This window comes from Thermomyces dupontii (assembly GCF_041956625.1).
Source record: "Thermomyces dupontii strain NRRL 2155 unplaced genomic scaffold VTN31scaffold_7, whole genome shotgun sequence".
NCBI classification, from domain to species: Eukaryota; Fungi; Ascomycota; class Eurotiomycetes; order Eurotiales; family Trichocomaceae; genus Thermomyces; species Thermomyces dupontii.
Window position 1 is genome coordinate 373020 of NW_027192313.1, and position 21430 is coordinate 394449.

The following is a 21430-nucleotide window of genomic DNA, read 5'->3' on the forward strand; positions in this document are numbered from 1 at the left end:
TTTTGACCTCCAGAGATCTGCACAGCCTGGAGGTGAAAAACAGACCTCGCAGATGACCACCGATAATGGGTCCAAACTCGCGCCGCAGCCCGCTCTGAGCAACAATGACACCGACATCGAATCCCGCGCCGCGGCCCAAGTGCCGCATCCCAAACCCGCTCTCCATGCATCATCGCGTTGGCGCGACACACTCAGCACCACCCATGCAGGCCTCTTCTTCGTCCTCTGCTCGTTGATCACCGGCCTCTGCGACGGCGTCTCCTACGCCTCCTTCGGCTGCTTCATCAGCATGCAGACGGGCAACACCATCTTCGTCGGCCTCGGCGCCGCAGGACTCCCCACCACCAAACCCTACGGCTGGCTCAAATCGCTGACCTCCATCTCTTCTTTCTTCCTCGGCTCCATGGTCTTCGCCACCGCCATGCGGCGCGTCGGCAACCGTCTGCGGCGCACCCTCACCGTCTCCTTCACCATCCAGGCCCTCCTCATCTTCGTCGCGGCGATCATCGTCCAGAGCGACGTCATCCCGCACGGTCTCGACGACCATGACCTCGACAGCGGCCCGCTGTTCCTGCAGCTCATCCCGCTCGCCATCCTCGCGTTCCAGTTCGGCGGGCAGATGGCCGCCAGCCGAGCGATGGGGTTCAACGAGCTGCCCACCGTTGTGCTCACCTCGGTCTACTTCGATGTCGCGTCGGATCCCGCCCTGGCTGCGAGCCCGAAGGAGAATCCGAAACGGAATCGCCGCGTGGGGTCCATCACAGCGATCACTGTCGGCGCCATTGCGGCGGGATGGCTCTGTCGGAGCGCCGCAGAGATGCAGGGTGCGCTGTGGATTTCGGGGTTCATCAAGACTTGTATAGCGGTTGGTTGGGCTCTGTGGCCTGCTGCCAAAGCTGGTTCATGACTCTTGGTACCCGAGATTGTATTATAGACTATTTATAGACGACCTAGATATAGAATAATTGATATGATGATACACGGTAGTTTGGTACTTTTCAACTTATACTTGATCAACGCGCAATGTGAATCAAGCCCTGAGGCAGTTCCATTTAATAAGCTAGACACAAAGATCGACATAGGAAATAGGAAATGCAGCATTAAGAACTCATGCAAAGTGGTATCATCAAAAAGTCAAGTCGCCAACTCGACGAATGCCCAAACTCCAGAAGAGATGGGTATCTCCGAAACAAACATGCAGTGATTCATAACGAAACAGAGAAACGGAAAGAAACCAGAAAACGAACGAGCAACAGAGAGTGGGACAATCAGCAGAAAAAAAAAAGAATCAGAGATACCTCCGAATCCAGTGACTCCTCCGCAATGCGATGCAAGAAGAATCCGATCCGCCGAAAAGAAAACAACCTCCGTCTAACCCGACTGACAGTTCCCAATTCTCAACCCAAAACGAGAACCACAAGAGGGCGCCAAACTGCTGAACATCTAGACAGCTGATCGCCGACGAGACGGGCGCAAGATCGCTTCGCAATTCGCATCGAAACGCATATCCCAAATTCGAATACTGTTCATCAGTTGTTCAGTATCGGGCAGCTTGCGATCGCGGCCAAAGATGGACAGGACAAATTCACAGCCCGCTTGGGGCCCCATCGACACAGGCTGCCGGCCGCCACTTTCTCGCTTGGCTGCCTTCCACATGTAATGCTCACACTCTTTCAAGAGTGTTTTGAACCGCGTCAACAAACGTTCACCGCTGGCGAGGAAATCGTGCAGCAGATCTCGATACTCGGGCTTATGAACTCGGTCAAGACATTCATTTGCGATTTTCACTTTTCCAGATAGTCTGATGAGCAACAACCACAGCTCGCCAGCAACATCTGCCATCGGGTGTTCTGCGCCGTAGTAATGCACGGTCCAGTCGTAAATCCATTTGCCTAGTGAGTTGGCGTCAAACACGCTGCCGAGAAGAATGATGGGAGTTTCATTCGGGTCCCAGTTCTTGATGGAATAACCCGTCGGAATCCCACAGCGACGGGCGTCCTCCTCCGTTGCTTTGCGAGATTTGGGTGGACTAGCCTTGGGCTTCGAGGGACTCGGCCGGGTTGCGGTGGACGCCCGTCGGCTACGAGACCGTTTTGGCGAATCTTCTTCGTAGGTAGGGACCTGACGGGTGAAACGTCGATAGTCAGTCGAGGCTTTTTCAGTATATTTGCCGTCTTCGTAACTAGCGCGTACATGTTCGTGCTTGCGTGGTGACACATATTCGGGCTCGGCGTTGTGTGTATAGGCGTAATACCAGCCGGACTCGCGGGGACTGGCGTAGCTGGACTTGCGTGAATGTCTCTTTGGAGTGTGTCGCGGAGATGGTGCGGCGTACTGCGACGCATAATAACTGTAATGTGGCGAGGGAGGAGGCGAGGTGGTGTAGTCGTAAGCAGACCACCTGGGCGGTGGACTTGTGTAGTGATGGTACATTATTCGAGTATCATCGAAAATCTCAGCTGTAAAAGACGATGCCAAGGCTGCAAAACTGGCGTCACGATATCAACGAACCGTCGCAAATATACCAAGCAACAAATCGTAGAACCCGAGAAACAGCAATCGAGACGGAAACGCCCGCTCAACACCGATACCTAAGTATTGTACAGGATATCACGAAATCGACAGCAACAAACGGAGAAATCCAGCACAAAGACCGTCACCGTGGCACGGGTTTCGGTCGGAAGGAGGAGGAGGAAAAATTTGCCTGGTGCACGGGCATTTGAGCGTTCTGTTGGCAAGTAGGCTCGAAGGCGAATGGTAGAAACTGGATCCTACTCGTAGGACCCAAGCGGTTTCGCGGCGACAATGGCTCCTAGGAAAAAAAAAAAAACCCCGAAACCGTTTGCAGCCGACGTTGAAAGGCGGGTAAAGGGGGAAAATAAAGGGGAAAAGAAAAAGTCGACAAAGGTGTTGTAAGAAAGAAGCCTTTTTTAAAGGCTAAGTTGGGGAAAAAATGAAGGGGGGGAGTGATATTATTATGAATCGAAAGTGCGGTACGGTGATTATCTAATCAATAATACCCGATGTGATACCTAACCGCGTCTGGTAATTACCCGGCTCAAACTGAAGACCCGCTGTTGTCGCCGCCCAAGCAAGAGGGACTCTTGTTGACCGTCAAAGTGACAAGAAGCTCCAAAAGTCGAGAATATTCGTTGAGATTTCCATATCAAAGGTTTCAGGCATTATTAATATCATGTTCTACGCGGCTTTCTTCTAGAAAGGCACATTTTGTTCCCCCTACCAAGTCGCGAGCGCATGCAACACAAACTTGCAAGGATTGCTTGGTACATAGTTACAGACAGACAGATTGCAGAGCAGCAGTCGACTACATATACGCACCGCCACGACCCACTGCTTCCATGAGTTCGCAAGGCACCCAGGAAGAAGACAGTTAGGATCGATCGAATCTCTCATCAGCCTCTTCACCACAGAGGCGTACTCATACGAGTTGAATGCTGGACGGAGGGCTCGGGATTCAAAATTTCCAATGTCACTGCAGGATGAGCAAGGTTGCCGTAAATATTTATCAAGTTGCCATATGATCTTGGCATGGATAAGCGAGTGAAAATTTTTGCACAGGGATCTAGACGCACAAACCAAAGGGCTAAGGCACTCCCTTGATTCCAACGCAGCGCTAGACTTAGGCCCAGCCGCCCGGCTGCACCCGGAGATAACCTTGGATTGTCACTCTACCGATCGGGAGGCCTAAAATTGTTGACGTCGTATGTCCTTGATGATTATCTCCCCGTCGCAGACCCTCCTACCATGATGAATGCATTGGATCGAGTTATTGGAAATCGTAGGACAAATGTGTGCGTCGACCCTGGACTCGTGCTCCGTGCACCATGTTTGTACGCCGAAGAAACATCCAAAGAGGCCTTGCCTGTCAGGCTTTCAGCTGTTAGGCTGCGACCTGGGGGCTTCATTCGAGCTGAATACGATCTGCTTTCTGCCTATCATATCGTCCGGCAACATGGCAGGTGATACTGAGGATTTGATTCATTCTCCCGTAATAGCGACTCATTCTCAGTTGAGTCACATCATCCCGTTGATGGGCATTTGTCAAGGGTGCTCCAGTGTGCCTTGACTTCGAGTCTTGAATCTCTGACGACTATCGAGCGATCTTCCCATATATGCATGCAGATCCGCCCAGCAAGGGATCCGGATCCAGAAAACGCGAAGAATTAGAATCTCCAGTTGGCAAGCAATCACTTGCAGCAAGATCGCATGAATTCTGGACAAATCCACTCCAAATGCGGAGTACATACATGCGCTTACCCAGGATTTGACGAGCCTCTTGCTCGGTTGAAGTCTGATGGAGGCCAAGACTGTGGAAGATCAGCCTTGATTTCTGGAACGGCTCGGGAGGAGCCGATGTCAAACCGTGGATGAGTAGCTTCTGTTCCATGTTTCATCACACTCTTATGAATCTTTGCTACATAGAGAGTACTCTATAGTAGGATCTGGATGTCTGTAATGTTTCCCTCCACATAAATCTCGCCAATACGCGCTGATCAACATCAGAACAAAACCCTTCATCCCAGACCGCTATTACATGTCCACCCAACCCTCTGGACTGGGCCCAAGCATCAGAAGCTTGCAGGAACCGTTTTGTTTGCCCTGGAACACCGAACACCTGAGGAACGAGTGTGTGGTTGCAGATGTTGAGAATGGTTGACTGCAATCTGCGGGCGTGCTCAAAACGCAGAATCTGCAAGACATGAAATGACGAGGTAATTACATCCAAATACAGACACTTACGAGTACGATACAGAATGTGATTCACTTTCCACATCCATCAAAGCTGATGAGTACAGTAGTGGTCAGCTTGTCAATTCTCGAGTGACTGAACGCTCGAGCATGTAACCAAAGACTCGGAAGATCGGATGCAAAACAACGTCATAGACAACATGGCGGATAGCGACGGAGAAGGATTCGTTAGCGGTTCACAGACACCAGGGAATTTATTGCCTCATTCCGTCACGCCTAATGAACAGCCCAGGTTAGGGCTTAACCTAATAACCTTCCTCAAGTACCCCGCTTCCAGGTGTGGTCATTTCTTCGTTGAGGCCAGTTGCCCAGTTCTGGGCAGTGCGAACGTCGACCATCTTCAGAGATGTGAGGTCTGTGCTTCCGTCCCGATTCTTCGTCCACCGTTCGCTCAGAAATCCTTTCTTCTCACCACGTGAACGCTATATTATCGACAGTTCTTCATACGAGTATGGAAGTACGGTGTACATCTTATCAACTAGACAGCTATCGGACAGAACTGGGCTTATCCTGGACCGAGAGAGAACCAAACACAAGACCTTGCTAGCTAGAACTCTGCTCTCCGACTCTATGGGCAATCGGAGCTCTATATACACATGATGCCAAGCCAGAGGAAAAACCTACACAAATGAGTAGCGTCCTAAGAGGACGGTACAAGCGAGCTGAAGAGTGCTGAAAACACATGAACCATGAAAAAGAAGCGGCTAAAAGCCTAAACGGCCTGAAAGACGGATATGCGAAGCTCAGATACCTCTGCAATATGATCAGGCGACGAGTACTCCACCCATGAGGATCATGCAACAACTCATGCCAGGCTCTCCAAATTCCCAGACGAGTTATAACTAACTTAGTCTGACAGAAACTCGACAGATTCTGGACTCCTCAGAGTCTGGACCCCTGTTCAGGCCAGTTGACGCTCATTTTGTCGAAAACGGATATTTAAGACGACAATTTCTATCCATTATTGCTGCCGCATGGAGCAGGAAGCAGGTCACGTGCGTGTAACGATACACGTATCGTACACATACTGGACCATACCTCTGACAACAGCATACAGTCCTAAACCTAATCCAGGTACTAGGTACGGAAACAGTATTGATCCCTGACTGGAAGAATTTCCTGATCGCATCATGCAACAAATTTATCGGGAGTCTTCGCCCTCCCGAAGGATAAAGTCATAGATTCCTGCAGGAGCATGTGTGAAAGGCCTGCATTTCCAATTTTCCTATTTGAAACAGGTGGACAACTACTGATCCTGCTCATTTCCGCCGACTCCTTGCAGTTCGAGTCAACATTCATGACCCCTCCAATGCTCAGCTTTCAACTTGCCGCTCCCTTAGCCTCCTCGCTCAAAACGCTTCAATCAAAGGGCCTGGTTAAAGAGGTGAAAATTGAAATGATCTTGAGGCCGTTGCAGTCGGGAATCACTCGGTTGATCTGGACTGCTAACCAGTTAAGGTTCCACGGTTGATGCCGATCAACAGGTCAAAGTTGTGTCCTTTGACATAGCAAAGGGTGAGAGACGTGTCTGGGCTCGAAGGAGGAGATTTGCCAATTCTGAACGAGGAGGACATTGGAAAAACCTGAGCGAGACAACATGGAAGGGAGCGCCAGCCTGAGCTGAAGCTGATCATTCCGATAAGACATAGTATATCCATTAATCGCGGGCCCTCACAGCAAACTTCAACCCTAACCCTCGAAATGGAAATATTAACAATATCATGTGTCGTCCTTTCACGCGGGACAGAGCATGGCAATTTCAATACAGACAATGAACGGGCATACTGTGTCCGTTTCTCGCTTCCGAGGAGCTTCTTCACCTTGGAAGTGAGAGCAACCTTTTGTCCGGAGTCCCTGATTGAGAGACAAGGAAACAGGCCACCGTATGTACTTTCACAACGAAAAACTCGAGGAGTATTTCAGGACTAGGACGAGCAGCTCGCCATGGGAGCTGCAGGAATGCCATCGGTCCAGTCCTGAACACAACTGGCTTTGTCCATTTGAGGGGCAATTGGTGCTTTCGGCGGGAAAGTACTCCGTACTCCGGAACAACTCGATGTTCGTCTCGCTCCGGCCCTTTCCTTCTTTTTATTCAAGATCTGTGTTACTGCCATGCACGTCAATAGCCAAAATCGCCGCCGGAAGTGCTAGTTCCTGTGTATGAGTGGATCCATGGGTACTCGAAACTACCCTCAAGTTTGATCTCTTTTGCTCACCACAGTACTCCGTACGGAGTACTAGGAGTACAGAATTGCAAGGCTCATCGTCGTGAGCCCTTTGTGGAAGACAGAAGAGTAGGTTGTTAACTAAAACTTTTTTTGGACATTCATGTATTAGGGTACTAACTGGCTGGCAGCACCTGTCAACATAAACTAAATCTTTACATACGCAATGGATTTATTTTTTTTCTGACTGGCTTCATTTGAGATCAAATGATTTCATATGATCACTGTCGCTTTCTCTTCAAGAACCCCGAAATACTTCATATTGGGATGGAAGTAAGCTTACCAAACGTGAAGTTAAAAGGCTGAATTGCAATGGAGTAGGGATTTAGACCGACGCAAGGCTCAAGTTTGTCATTCGTCTGCTGGGGAGTCTCTTTCCATTCCCACTCTTCTCGAAATGCGCTCCTTTCTGGTCACCACCGCTTCTCTCAGCCTTCTGGCTTCCTCCGCTCTGGCCGAGAGCAATTCAGGTCTCGTCACTGATTGGATAGAGGATAGGTATTCTTCGTGCCCAGGTGAATGCCTTAAGGATGCCATCGAAGACAAACTCAGTAATGATTGCGGAGATGATGTGCTTTCGAGCCGCGATGCAGACATCATCGCTTGCGTTTGCCTAAAGCTCATTGACTAGGACTTCGCCGCTAACGTCATGCCAGACTGGGTCGGCTGCGAGGTTGATAGATGTAACAGGTCTCGCAACAATGTCGACGACTCTGGGTTTTCTCCTGTCACCTCGCTTTGCCATGCTGCCCTCGAAGGTGTATGCAAAATATCTCTGCAGCAAGGCTGATGCTATTTGAAGGTGGACTTGGTGAAATCTGACTGGCATTCAAAACTCGACTCCGATGGCGGGGACGATTCTTCGTCGGAGGATGGTAGGCCTCACCAAAGCCAACTTGGTTTCCGCGGCTGTGCTGTTTTGCTCGTTGGTGCTTACTTACTGTGACCAAATGCTCAGTGGGATTCAGTCTGTAATTGATCAAATCAGGGGTTTTCTGTTCTCTGCTACGATCACGATTCTGGAGGAGTTGTATGACTACTAGTACGTCTTCATGGTGATGGAAGCAGCCAACTCTTAGGTAGAGCTGAGAAAAAAACGGCCTGCCCAAGGAGTAATCCATGTGGACGGACATTGATACCTGAATCTCAATTTCATGTTCAACATTCCTTTAAAGCGGTTTGTTGTTTGGGTTGACACTTCTTGAACAGGCGGATTGCAACAGTACGCCTAAGAGATAGGTACTACTTACGAGTACATATGAACGGATTGTTTCGAATTACTGTAGTGTCTTGTGGATGCTGGGACGGATCCTAAGCCCTTTGGTTTCGATATCCTTAAGTTATCGTTGAAAGTCACGTGAAGATAGGCGCTGGTCACCTTCAGAAGCCAAGGTGCGTTCGAAGCAACCCGGATTCAAACACGTGAACCCATTGAGTTGGGTCCTTGAACTCTCACAGCGCAAGCTTCAAGGTCAGTCGGCTTTGCGCTTGCAGCAGCCGCCAAGCTGCGGCTCACAGTCCCGGTGCCGTAACAACGAAGTTACCACCATGCCTCCCAAACCTGCGAAAGGAGAATACATCGAGACCGTCAGTATCACCTAGCCTCGCGAAGATCTGTCTGTTGGAGCATATATCTCATTTGCATCACAGGATACTGGCAACAAAATCTCCCGGCGCAGCCTCATCCACGGCACGCAACATATCATCCTCGGCGGCAAAACAGTCATCCAGGCGGAGGCCGTTATTCGGGGTGACCTCTTCCGTCTGCAACAACCAGAAAAGAAAGGGAATGGCGCTGATGAAAGCGCACAGTCCACGACCGCCTCGGCAGCCAACTCGATAGCGATCAACATTGGTCGATACACGTACATATCTAAGCAAGCCGTTATCCGTCCTCCATCGCGTCTCCAGCGCGGAGTACACATGTTTTATCCGCTGAAAATGGGCGACCATGTCTTTGTTGGCGAGAGAGCTATCGTCGAAGCCGCGAGTGTCGGAAACCACGTGCATATCGGTCGGGATGCGGTCATTGGCAACATGGCGATCATCAAGGATTTCGCGATCGTGTTGGATGGCGCTGTAGTTCCGCCAATGATGGTGGTGCCGAGTTTTTGCGTTGTCGGCGGTGCACCTGCGAGAATCGTCGGCGAAATTGGCGAGGGTTACGGCGTTGAGGGCGCGGAGGGTGGACTCGCCCGAGAGAGATATAAAGCTGTTGGGCGCTGAGCTGCTCAATTTTCCTACGCTATGGTCATCTGATCACTCAAAGGATTCCCTCTAGCGACGGGCATCGCAAGACCTGAGCACTCCGATGACTCCCGAATGCGGAATAGATACTACCACCTTCGAACTCGGTGCAAACAATTGAGGATGGGCCCAACGGCTCAGTTCTGAGACATAGCATCCAGCTCGAACTTGATGCTGAGCAACAATCGTCAGTTTGAGTACTCCGCTATTCAGAGAGGAGTCTCGCACTATGACCTTGATAGCTCCAATTGGAAACTGAAGCTGTCCACCTCTACTAGTCATTGTACTGTCATTGTTCGAGGCGTCCCTTGTTCAAAAATAGCCAACTCCGTAGTAGGCCTACTAGGGCCGACTGACCTAGCTTTGAAACTGCGCCCTTTCATGCATTCCCTGAATGCCTGAATGAATCTAATAGACTGTAGTGATCCCAAGGTACAGTAAGTACATCCAGCCCTTAAGAGTCTGGACTTGGTTGGGCGCTCAGGAATCATCCATGCAAAAGGCGTCATGATGTCAGCAGTGATCCATTCGGATAAATTCGGCTCCACAGTCACGTGATACAACCGTACTAGGCAGTCTGTTTATATGTAGGCTAATCCTAAAAGGTATTAACCAGTTGGTACGTCGGGAAGTGCCGAACAGTGTGACACGGATCTGTCAGTCAGCTTGGGATCAGAAAAATTCATGCGGAAGACTCCATGCCGTAGATTGATCACCGTTGTAGCCGGAGTGTGCTAGATAGATATGCGAAGCTCAGATACCTCTGCAATATGATCAGGCGACGAGTACTCCACCCATGAGGATCATGCAACAACTCATGCCAGGCTCTCCAAATTCCCAGACGAGTTATAACTAACTTAGTCTGACAGAAACTCGACAGATTCTGGACTCCTCAGAGTCTGGACCCCTGTTCAGGCCAGTTGACGCTCATTTTGTCGAAAACGGATATTTAAGACGACAATTTCTATCCATTATTGCTGCCGCATGGAGCCTCCTTTTTGCCTGCGACAGGCACCACGGACTTGAGTACTTTCTCGTTCACAGCAATGCTTCGACTAATCTCCCCAGTACGGTGCCAGGCGAGCTAAAGGCGCCTAATAAACAGACCGACAATGACGGCATTGCAGCACTTCAAGACCTTGCGTTCGCTCGCCTTGATCCTTGCCGCACTCTTCTTTATCAGTGTTTCCATCTACCTCTACTCAAAGCCGTCAAATCGGTTCTACACGGCGCACTACACCGAGTCCCCCGTCGATCCGTTCCGAGGCCGCCAAATCGCCTTTTGGAAGACCTTCTACGCCATCCTCGACCGTCACACCCCGAATTGTCCAGCCCCGAAACGCAGCAAGGATGCAGAGCCGATCCTATTCGAAGACGTCATTTCGTGCACCGAACGGCCGCAACTGGTGGAGGCTCCGGAGACGCATGTCAAGGCGATGAAGGAGGCGCATGCGCGGTTCGTGAACGAGACCAAGCACTCGGATGACCTGCAACCCATCCACACTCCTGACACGCGCGGGATTGTGACCAGGGCCGGCGGCGCGTACTTCCCGTTGTTTCTCTTGCAACTTCGCATGCTGCGTCGAAGTGGTTCCGTGCTGCCGGTCGAAGCGTTCATCAAGGATGCCGACGAGTACGAACCCCATCTCTGCGAAAAGGTCCTCCCGAAGTACAATGCCAAATGCGTCGTGTTGTCGGATCTGCTCAACGCCAAGGGCAAAAGCGAGTCTCCACAATCAGACAGTGCCAAGTACGACCGCATGTTCAGGACTCTGGCGGTGATTTTCTCGTCATTCGAAGACGTTCTTTGGATGGATGCGGACTGCTTCCCGCTGCACAATGTGGACGATTTCTTTGCTGCCGACCCATTCCGATCGAAGGGCCTGGTCATCTGGCCCGACGTGTGGGCTTCAACCACGTCTCCTCTGTATTTCGAAATATCGCAGCAGAAAGTGCCATCGGTGATGGCGCGTCCGTCTTCGGACACGAGCGTTTTGTTGATTTCGAAGCGAACGCACTTCTTCACCTCACTTCTCGCTGCGTACTACGACTACCATGGGCCCTCGCATTACTTTACGTTGCTGCGACAGGGTGCATCGGGTGATGATGACAAGGAGATCTTCCCTCTTGCGGCGTCAGCCCTGGGCGAATCATTCTATGTTGTGCAGACTCACCCTCAGCTCCTCCGCCATAACGACGATGAGGCCACCGCCATTGCGCAGTCCGATGCGATTGCCGACTATTACAAGCGCAAAACCAAGCAATACAAGGATCGCAGAGTGGGCGGCTCTCCACGGATTGCCTTCATCCATTCCAGCTTCCCCAAATTCGATCCACGGGACGGTCTCTATGGCTATAAATGGGAGGTCCCGCTGGAGAAGCCCAGTCGGCAATGGACCAGCCCTCCAGCCGTGGTCAAGCGATTCGGGTATGATGCGGAGCGCGCGTACTGGGAGGAAGCCAAATGGGCTGCCTGCCATCTAGGGGAGGCCGTGACGCTGTGGCGGGAGATGAGAGACGTGTGCAAGACTGCTCGGCAGCACTGGGAGAAGGTCTACGCGAATGCAGATGGCGAGGAACCAGCGTTCCCGTAGGTTTTTTTTTTTTTTCTTGTTTTTCCATGTATGCATTTTCACGGCCGTATGTTTGATGAGTTCGGGTCTGGGGACCTGAGCATGACCATAATGTTTATAGGTTAATCTGTGATTTGTACAATACAACCAAGAACATAGATCACTTCCAAAACGCCACGAAATCATTTGATTCCTTTCTCCTTTAGTCTCAATTCATCCTCACGCTGGAGGTCGGCGTCGACCTGAGCTCCCCTCGAGGGGGCGTTTCCATGGAGTCTGGCCTGTAAAGGGTGGATCAGCACCACTTTCCTTTCCCCCTACTAATCGAATAATCAACATACCGGCGCCGTAGGATCCATCTTGCTCAATACTGCTTCGGCGTCATACTGTCCATCCCCTCTTCGCCGCCGTTGCGGCTCCTGACTTAGGCGGTTGGCAATGCCCTGCTTATCCACTGCAACGGACCCCGAATTAGTCGTCTGCCCCTTTCAACGCGCATCTTCTGCACTGCGATACTCACACGTATCGTCAGGTTGGAGGCTTCCGGGCTCTCCCTCCTTGTAGCGCTGACGCGTGTTCTTCTCGTGGCGGGATGTGGTACGCTGGTCGTCAGCCTCGTAGAGTTGTCGGCTGCCGACGTTGGAGGAGGCGGCTCCGGAGGCTCTGATGTCGGTCATTTTGAATTGAAATTTATTTTTTTTTTTGGTTAAATCTGGTGTCGAATGAGGATTCTTCAGTATTTTGGTCTGGAGACGGCGATTATATTTGGCATCTCTCTCGATCTGAGAGGAGAGCCATGACGAACGAATGACTTCATAGCGTGGGTCCGGTTGGTATCCGCTGTCAGGGAGAGTTGGTCGGCTCGTTAAATCTACGAATTACGATGTTTAAACGCTGTAAAATGCCTCGGCAGAAGTTCTCGCTTTAACTGATCTGCGGTGTGGTCTCGCCTTTGACTCTTCAAAGCGTTGACATCACTACAGTACAGTACACTGTACGCTGATCGTTATCGATAAGATGATAATTGATAAGATAAAGATGGCAATTGCCGGATTAGGACTAGCGAGGGACAGTGATAAGGCTTGGCGCATTTTTTCTCGACAACTGGCAGAGATGACTTCCAGAATCAAAAAGAATTTTGAGAAACTGAGAAACTCTGCTTGACAAAATGGCCAAGCGTAAAGAGCTCAAAGATGGCGACGACGATGTCCCCATGACGGATGTTGCTAGCCGTCGTCAGGATGCGGAGGACAGCGGCGATGTGCGTTGTTGTTTATTGACCTACACGGCCCATTGGAGCTGATCGAAATGAGAACCAACAGGACTCGGGCAGCAGTAGTGAAATGGATACGATCAATGTCGACTTTGAATGGTTCGATCCGCAGCCGGAGTATGATTTTCACGGGCTGAAAGTCCTGCTCCGCCAACTGTTTGACGTCGATTCGCAGTTGTTCGATCTCTCCGCGCTGGCGGATATGATTCTCGCGCAGCCACTGCTGGGCTCGACGGTCAAGGTTGATGGGAATGAGACGGATCCGTATGCGTTTTTGACAGTGTTGAATCTGAAGGAACACAAGGTACATACTTTGCGGTCTCATCTATCAAGAACCTCCTGGTCGATCCGGCTGACGGACATGAAAAAATAACTCTAGGAAAAACCCGCAATGAAGCAAGTCATTCAATATCTGCAGAAAGTCGCCTCGTCGAGATCATCCCTTTCACCGCTGTCAGAGCTTCTCTCCCGACCAAACTACGATATCCCACCGATTGGCCTCATCCTCACCGAACGGCTTATTAACGTACCCCCCGCAGTCGTGCCGCCCATGTACACCATGCTCCAGGAAGAGATCCAATGGGCGTTGGAAGATAAAGAGCCCTACGAGTTCACCCATTATCTCATCATCTCCAAGACGTACCAAGAAGTCGAGTCCAAGCTCGACATGCAGGAGTCTCGGCCGCAGAAGAAGCAGAAGAAGAAGACAGCCAGTTCCGAGCGTTTCTATTTCCATCCCGAGGATGAGATCCTTGAGCGGCATGCGCTGTGTTTCTCTTCGTTTGATTATACGATTAAGCAGGACGAAGGGTTGTCAGACTCGAAGCGCGCGTTCCAGGATCTCGGGATCAGGCCCCAGGGAAGCTTGATCCTGATTGATGCTTCCAAGTTTGGTGATGCCGTCAAGGAAATGAGTGACACATTTAAACCCCCAGCATAGAGAAAACGTCTCTATTTATAATGCATGATGTACATATTCTCTCGTCCTAGTCCTGTAGACAACGCCCCTATTGCTCGTAACTCCGGGAAACCATGCCGTGTAAGTCGTGCATATTACTTCTTCGTCTATTCCCACTCCGTGCCCTTTAATCGTTGTAGCAGATACTCAACTTCCACTTCCTTTGTGATGGGAATGACCACATCCTGATGTTCATCAGTTCGCCACGAACAACCTCCCCCTCGCATGAAGCTACCGCACTCACCTTGTACATGTTCACCACCGCCTCGACATTGAGCTTGTTTGGAAGATTCTGCATGACGGGATCCTTCCCATAGGTCTCCGCCTTGACACGAAGCCGGTCCAGCACCTCCTGCTCGACCTTACTATTCGTGATGGCGGCCTCGATTCCCTTCCGGTCCCCGGCCTTGATCAAAGCCACAAGCTTCTCCGGATCTTGCCGGAACTTGGACTCGGCGACGAACTTGCCGAAATGGATGCGGCGGGACAGCGCCTGCAGCACGTTGACATCTGCCGTCGCGGTCGACCCGTAATGCTCCTTGGTTTCGCCGCGGTCGGTCTGATCGGTCTTGCACGCCGCGGGGAGAATCTGCTCGACGTATTTCTGCTTGATGACCGGGTTGAGGTTCACGTCGTTGTCGTGCAGAATCTTGGGGTATTCGAGCGGCTGGAGGATGGGCGTCTCCAGGACGTCCGGGAAGAATGGGTGCTCATCGGGGGACTGGTAGCGGCGGACGCGCGATTGCAGGCGTTCTTGTTCCCGCAGCAAGTAGTCCATCAGGCTGAGGTCGCTGCCGGGGATCTCTACCCCGCCGGGGGTGTAGACGGTGCGGTTGAGAGGGAACTGGACGCGCTCGATCAGATGGAACGTGATCGTGTCCTCGAGACGGCTATTTCCACAGCCATGGTCAGCTACGGAGTGCTGTCCGAGCGAGGATCGGAGGATTGGATGGGCTTACAGTAATTGAAAGCGGATGTTTTGGAGGTCCAGGGCCTTGGCCGGATCGGAGAGATCGATCAGGCCGTCCATGGTGTCCGTTGAACTAAGAGCAATGGGGACTCAAGCTGAAATCAAGCCCTTGTGAGTGAGAGTTACACGTTCAATGCTTGTTTAAAAAGTTTGGAGGTCAATTGCTTTTCTATACGAGAAGAATGTCCCAAGAGCGATGACATTTCAGGCCAGTCCGATACCGCACGCAGACACATCGGCAATCAGCGTCGGCCTGTCATGAAATCATGGACTGCGAGTACAGTGCCTGAGACGGTCGGAACGTTGCCGCTGCATGTACCGATCCTGTAGCTGTCCACCATCTCCCCTCAGCGGAGTGACTCCCATGGAACTGCATAAAATAGAGTTCAAGTCGATGATATCATTACCGTACCGTATCTAGGAGGTGTTTCTGCCTGAGGAATGCCACAAATGTCAATCTGCGACAAATCATGTTTAGTAAAATTACAGAACAGAACACGCGGTATTACCGTATCGTATCGGCTACCTCCGCAAAAACAAAAAACCTCGAGCTTGTCCCAAGTGATCAAACTCTAAAGCACATGTAAGAGAGCGCTTCTCTTTCCTCGCTCGCAGTTCCTGCTGCTGGATCCCAGACGTTCGGTCCTTTGACTCTAGGCCTGCCCGATGGAGGAGTATGGCCGCGATGAGTCCCCGTCCAGGGCTTCTGCGGCGAATTCCGTCCTCGGAACTGGATTGACGGTACCTTGCTCGCGCGCTCACTGCTCCCATTCGGCCCGGAACGACAACATGTACTGACGTAATACCTCTCTTCGATATAGACTCGCCAGCTAGAGGCCTTTGGACGGAAAGTCACCTCGACCGCGACTCAACTTATGGGGCCCAGCTCCTCTGATCGAGGGTACCAGGATGCCCTGACCGAGATCCATCGCGAGCTGCGCAAGCCGACGGTGCAGCGGCGCATCTTCTCACTCGCGCAGACCACCCCGACGGACTTGGTGCGATCGAAGCTGTCGACGGCGGAGATTCAGTCGCGCGCCATTGCGTCCGTGCCCGACGAACTGCTCCAGAACATCCCCGAGGATACAAGCACCTATTCCCTGTTTCAAGGTTTCCAAGCATCGCTGCCCGAGCCAGAGGTTGACCGCAGGTCGCATCGTCGACGTAGCTCGAAATCGAAGAAATTGATCGGTGGTCCGGAGCCGGCCAAAGCTTTGCCATCGACGTCGGCGGACTTGAAGGAGGAGCGAGACCGGCTCAATCGTCGCCTGGAGATGATGGGGGTGCGGAAAAACATGTGCAGTGCGGAGATTAAGGAGATTGATAACAAGATTGCCAACTTGCAAGCCATGCGCAAAATTGTTCTGGATCGGTTGGCCGAGTTGGAGATTGACGAAGCCGAGCTGGAGCATGAATGTGAGTATTTTGGAGTGGCATAGGTTGCCTGAAACTACTGACCGCGCTGGCAGTGGTCGAGTTGGAGCGCAAGATAGAGGACATGCAAGACGAGGAGGAGGAGGCCCAGGCTCAGCAAACACCCCAGTCCCCCGCTACAGACGAACCGTCCTCCGAACATACTGCACCGGACGAGTCGTTTATGTCGGAATCAATCTACAAGAAGCTGCCTTCACCGAGAGGTAAAAAGCAGAGGACACTACGTAAGTTTCTTGCTCCCTGTCTTACGGCATGTGCTCATGGTTATAGGACGTTCTTTACCGATTCGGCATGAACATTTCGAACCTGGAACGGCAATCCAGGAGTTCCAGGCGCACAATGATATCATCACGGCTCTTGACTTTGATATCCCCTTCGGGACCATGGTCAGTGCCGCCCTGGACGACACAGTCCGTGTATGGGATCTCAACGCTGGCCGTTGTATTGGGTTTCTGGAAGGACACCACGCCTCTGTTCGATGTCTGCAAGTCGAAGACAACATCGTGGCAACCGGGTCCATGGATGCATCGATCCGTCTCTGGGACCTGAATCAGGCTCGTCCGGTGTATCCCAGAAGCAATCGTATCAACAAAGCCGAGAATGAGGAGGGCGAGAGTGATTCTGAAGACACTATCCCGCCTCAATATACCTCAGCCATGGAGGATTGCGAGATTTTTACCCTCGAAGCGCACGTCGATGAGGTCACCGCGCTGCATTTCCGTGGCGACACCCTCATTTCGGGGTCTGCCGATAAGACCCTGCGGCAGTGGGACCTTGTCAAGGGACGCTGTGTGCAGACGCTGGACGTCCTGTGGGCAGCGGCACAGGCTTCTGCTACCATCTCCAGTGGGTCTTCGTCGGCATGGCGCCGAACGGCTCGCCAACCCGACGCGTCCGCGGACTTTGTCGGAGCGCTACAGTGCTTTGACGCGGCGCTAGCATGTGGCACGGCCGACGGCATCATCCGGTTATGGGATCTCCGCAGCGGGCAAGTCCACCGTAGTCTGGTCGGACATACGGGGCCGATTACGGCGCTGCAGTTCGACGACGTGCACTTGGTTACTGGCAGCTTAGATCGAAGCGTCCGGGTATGTATATGTACGCCCTCACCATACGACTGAACTTGTTTTAACGTTTTCTCTAGATATGGGATCTCCGCACCGGTTCCATCCACGATGCCTTTGCATACGACCACCCGATTGTCAGCATGATGTTTGACACGCGGCGCATTGCGTGCGCCGCGGGGGAGAACGTCGTCAAGATCTACGACAAGGCCGGGGGCCGTCACTGGGATTGCGGCGCCGGCGTGTCTGCCGAGCCCGAGTGTCCGCCGCCAGCGATTGTCGAGCGGGTGCGGGTGCAAGACGGCTACCTTGTAGAGGGCCGCAGGGACGGTATGATCGGCGTCTGGACATGCTAGACCTTCCGTCCTTTTACACATTCCTGCCGCTGTATGTGGAGTGGGTTGGTCGGGTCGGGAGGTTATGTTTGCCGCGTCGTGTATTTCAGCTGAGGAGCTATGGCGCGATGTACATTATGTTGATTGAATTTGAATATCCATAACTTTGGGTGTCCATATGCACGGTTCAGAGCACGGGTTGGCGATGTCAACTGCTGTAATGACAATACGAGTAATATACTACCTACTGGACAAGGAAACTCAGAAGACGCACGGACCACAAAACAAAGTCGCGTTGATTTGAGGCGCGTAGGGAAGCTCGATACAAGACTGGCCAGAAGAAAGCGCAGTTCATATGCGACAGTGGATTCACGAATTTGACAGCTACCTCTGATCATTACCCGCGGAGAGTTTATGAACCTGACGACGCCCATTGATCGAGTGCACGCAGCGCGCGGGCCGAACCTATCATAGTCGAATTGAAAACTGCGTCATCGGCAACGAGGAGTCTCGCGGGGCGATTGTCGTGAGAGGACTGCAATATTCCGGCGGGAAAAAGGGAAATTGTTGGCCCTGTGCAGCGCTGGCCGTGTGACTGGGGGTCTTCACTACACGCGTTCACCGTAATAGCAGAGATCTTCCATTGGCACGCGGTGACATCGGCAGCCCCGATGATAGCCCAAGTCTCCGCAATTACGAGCAGGTTGAAGGACCGAGACATTAGCATCCGTAAGAGGTGCCCGGATTCCTCCTAGTGCACTATGCCACCGAAGCTGCGCCCTCGGCCAGGAAACTCCGATTACAGCTCCGGTTTGTTTGACGGTTTACCTATGGACAGCACGCGGGGGTCGGCAGTGATTGCTGATGATCGCGGATAGGCAAAGTATATTCCGAGGATAACGCCGATAAACCAGCCGCGACGCGGTCTCCATCGCCATCGACAGAAACATCAACGTGGGAAGAACGCCGCGGCGAGACACCCGACGCGAGACAGCTTCACCAAACTCTCCGCGAAGCCTCCGCAAGCGTAGCAGGCTCGCCGTCGAAGAAACAGGTACTGATACGCACCGAGTTTCCTTCCGCAGTCCCGGAGGATTCCCAGACCTCCACACCCACTCCGACACCCCCTATCGAGCACACAATTTCCTCCAGTACATCGTCACCCACCGCGCCGGTCATGAACTCGGTGCTTACCTCGGAAGAGAGCTCGCCGGTGGACGAGCCGGATCTGACCTATCCGCTTCTGGAGGCGCAGGAAGCGCAGGAAGCTGACAACGGTGAGGACTCGGTGGACGACGAGTCGACGATATCCTGGGTGCTTGAACGGCAGCTGCATGACGATGATGTGCAGAGGGTGCGTCCAGAGCTGTATCGAAGGACGCCCAGGGGCAAGAATATTAGCGCGCCACCGCGTCGCTTGTCAGGCTTGACATTTGGAAATGACACAGTCCACGATATATCTACTGTGGATTCTCCTCTGAAAAAGTCGCCGATCCGGCTAGCACCTACAAGGACGGTGATCTCGACTGCAGTGGCAAGCGAGGATGAAGAGTCTGCAGCTGTCAGCGAGGGCGACTCCGCCGCATATTCCGCGCAAAGCTCCGATGAGGTCGATAGAGCGCGGCGCCCAGCTACATTCGTTCCTGCTGAAAAACGAATACAGGTCAACTGGTTTCTTATCGTTGCCGTCCTGACGGCCCTATCGGCGATTGGCGCGTACATCCTCAACGTGGAGTTGCCGTCACTCCCTCCATTGAGCCGACCAGGATACAACTACCCGCAGAATGCATCCGACGGGGTCCTGTTCAAACAGCTATATAATGAGGTCGACAAGCTCGGCCGGCAAATGTCGACGATATCGCGAGACGTACACCGTCTTCAAAGCGAGCGCAGCCACGTCGAGCGCGTGACGCCGGTCCAACCCGCACCACCGCCCGAGGTTACCCATAAGGTCAATTTTCTGACCCTGGGCGCCGGCACCACCATTGACCGGACGCTCACCAGTCCCAGCATCGGACGCAAACCGACGCTTTTTCGACGGCTACTCTTCGGCAACACCCGGCCGCAGCAACAGCAAATACCCCGGCCGAACCCGCCAGAAACGGCACTGACGGCGTGGGACGGCGAAGGCGACTGCTGGTGCAGCGCGCCGGGCAACGCTGGCCAGGGGCAACTCGCCATTGTGCTGGGCCAACGCGGCGTGCCCGACGAGGTCGTCGTGGAACACATTCCGGCGAGGTCATCCACGAACCCGGGGGTTGCGCCTCGGGAGATGGAGCTCTGGGCGCAGTTCAAACTTCAGCCGCATTCACCTCACAAAACAGCTCCTCAAACCAAAGACACAAGCCAGAAAAAGCGCTGGTTTCGTTCCTCATCCTTCAATGTCGGCGTCGACACACACGAGTCATCATCCGCCTCCTCCCTCCTTCAAACCATCATGACGACCCTGCAAAACGCATACCCGGACGAACCTCGTACCGCATATTCCGACGACCCGCTCCTAGGCCCATCGTTCTTCCGAATCGGCAAGTGGGAGTACGACGGACGGCTGACGAACGCGGACGACGATGAGCCCGAGCCGCCGGCCCGGCAGTCCTTCCCGCTCAACGCGGTGGTCGACCATCCGGCGCTGAGGGTGGATAAGGTTGTGATACGGGTACTGTCGAACTGGGGTGGGAATTATACGTGTTTGTATCGGGTGCGGTTGTTGGGGCATGTTTGAAAATAGGGCTATGCTTCTGTATTGTGCTTCGGGGCGTTTTGTGGATGTGGGTTATGTATTGCGTTTCTTTTGGGATGGGAGTTTGGTGTCGGTCGCTTTTGCATTGATTGCGATTACTTGATTGATATCCCCGCGCGTGGTAGTTGCACGGATTCCTCTTCTTCGAATCGATAGGCCTATGGATGTTTGTTGTATGTTCTCACGAGTGATCACCTTTTTTCCGGCATGGCGGGCTATGGTCAAGATGAGGTTCCGTCCCTCCAGGGACTTCATCCAAATGATATAGGTAACTGTATATCTCCAACCAACCTCCTCTCGTCCTTGAAGGGTCCAAGGTTTTATTTTTACACCGTTCTCTAAACTTGCTAGTTATATCCGCCAGATCTCCAGCGGCCAAACCAATCATATCAGTTTTTTTATTATGCCTGAGTCTGGCCAAATCTAGATGGACTCGGAGGTTCAAGCATTCAGTAGGCCTACTACGCCTAGTTCCCTCGGCCTCGGTCTGAAGAAGAGCCCAATGATCAACCTAACGACGAAGCAACGGGTGGGCTCGTAGCCCGGTGAGTTTGATCTCACACCACTTATAGGGCTAGATCCTGAGACAAGCGCGGTCTGGATTTCCTTGTTATTAAAATGAGAGAAAATGCCTGCAGGTCGACCCAAGCCCGTGTTGAGGGAATAGTATGTAGAAGGAGATGGTTTCGTTCCGTCGGATCGGGTCCTGCATTGAAGATGGATCAAATCCATCGGCCATCCAGATCAGATTCCAAGACATTGGAAATTAGTACGAACAGTCTGGGCACTTCTAGACTGTGCATGACAGTCAAATGTTTGGGAAATTAACATACAGTACATA

The 21430-nt window shown here is 52.4% G+C and overlaps 9 protein-coding genes across 9 annotated transcripts; 6 read left to right on the plus strand and 3 right to left on the minus strand.

Moving 5' to 3' along the window:
- Nucleotides 1–52: 52 nt before the first annotated feature.
- VTN31DRAFT_6461 (uncharacterized protein) lies at nucleotides 53–907 on the plus strand (the record flags this gene model as incomplete). The annotated part of the gene is made up of 1 exon (XM_069407074.1): nucleotides 53–907. One exon carries the CDS (start codon nucleotides 53–55, stop codon nucleotides 905–907), a length of 855 nt encoding a protein of 284 aa, XP_069258636.1.
- A 536-nt stretch (nucleotides 908–1443) lies between these two features.
- Nucleotides 1444–2433, minus strand: VTN31DRAFT_6462 (uncharacterized protein; the record flags this gene model as incomplete). Its single annotated transcript, XM_069407075.1, has 1 exon — nucleotides 1444–2433. The coding sequence occupies one exon, from the start codon at nucleotides 2431–2433 to the stop codon at nucleotides 1444–1446; it is 990 nt and encodes a 329-aa protein (XP_069258637.1).
- A 6110-nt stretch (nucleotides 2434–8543) lies between these two features.
- On the plus strand, nucleotides 8544–9221 carry VTN31DRAFT_6463 (uncharacterized protein; the record flags this gene model as incomplete). Its single annotated transcript, XM_069407076.1, has 2 exons — nucleotides 8544–8582; nucleotides 8646–9221. The coding sequence occupies 2 exons, from the start codon at nucleotides 8544–8546 to the stop codon at nucleotides 9219–9221; spliced, it is 615 nt and encodes a 204-aa protein (XP_069258638.1).
- Nucleotides 9222–10354: 1133 nt separating this feature from the next.
- VTN31DRAFT_6464 (uncharacterized protein) lies at nucleotides 10355–11836 on the plus strand (the record flags this gene model as incomplete). The annotated part of the gene is made up of 1 exon (XM_069407077.1): nucleotides 10355–11836. The coding sequence occupies one exon, from the start codon at nucleotides 10355–10357 to the stop codon at nucleotides 11834–11836; it is 1482 nt and encodes a 493-aa protein (XP_069258639.1).
- Nucleotides 11837–11997: 161 nt separating this feature from the next.
- On the minus strand, nucleotides 11998–12492 carry VTN31DRAFT_6465 (uncharacterized protein; the record flags this gene model as incomplete). The annotated part of the gene is made up of 3 exons (XM_069407078.1): nucleotides 11998–12096; nucleotides 12157–12269; nucleotides 12336–12492. 3 exons carry the CDS (start codon nucleotides 12490–12492, stop codon nucleotides 11998–12000), a joined length of 369 nt encoding a protein of 122 aa, XP_069258640.1.
- A 491-nt stretch (nucleotides 12493–12983) lies between these two features.
- On the plus strand, nucleotides 12984–14028 carry VTN31DRAFT_6466 (uncharacterized protein; the record flags this gene model as incomplete). Its single annotated transcript, XM_069407079.1, has 3 exons — nucleotides 12984–13076; nucleotides 13138–13392; nucleotides 13468–14028. The coding sequence occupies 3 exons, from the start codon at nucleotides 12984–12986 to the stop codon at nucleotides 14026–14028; spliced, it is 909 nt and encodes a 302-aa protein (XP_069258641.1).
- Nucleotides 14029–14153: 125 nt separating this feature from the next.
- VTN31DRAFT_6467 (uncharacterized protein) lies at nucleotides 14154–15076 on the minus strand (the record flags this gene model as incomplete). The annotated part of the gene is made up of 3 exons (XM_069407080.1): nucleotides 14154–14231; nucleotides 14291–14936; nucleotides 15006–15076. The coding sequence occupies 3 exons, from the start codon at nucleotides 15074–15076 to the stop codon at nucleotides 14154–14156; spliced, it is 795 nt and encodes a 264-aa protein (XP_069258642.1).
- A 606-nt stretch (nucleotides 15077–15682) lies between these two features.
- On the plus strand, nucleotides 15683–17870 carry VTN31DRAFT_6468 (uncharacterized protein; the record flags this gene model as incomplete). Its single annotated transcript, XM_069407081.1, has 5 exons — nucleotides 15683–15757; nucleotides 15838–16432; nucleotides 16486–16674; nucleotides 16721–17538; nucleotides 17595–17870. The coding sequence occupies 5 exons, from the start codon at nucleotides 15683–15685 to the stop codon at nucleotides 17868–17870; spliced, it is 1953 nt and encodes a 650-aa protein (XP_069258643.1).
- Nucleotides 17871–18610: 740 nt separating this feature from the next.
- Nucleotides 18611–20571, plus strand: VTN31DRAFT_6469 (uncharacterized protein; the record flags this gene model as incomplete). The annotated part of the gene is made up of 2 exons (XM_069407082.1): nucleotides 18611–18659; nucleotides 18728–20571. The coding sequence occupies 2 exons, from the start codon at nucleotides 18611–18613 to the stop codon at nucleotides 20569–20571; spliced, it is 1893 nt and encodes a 630-aa protein (XP_069258644.1).
- Nucleotides 20572–21430: the final 859 nt, after the last annotated feature.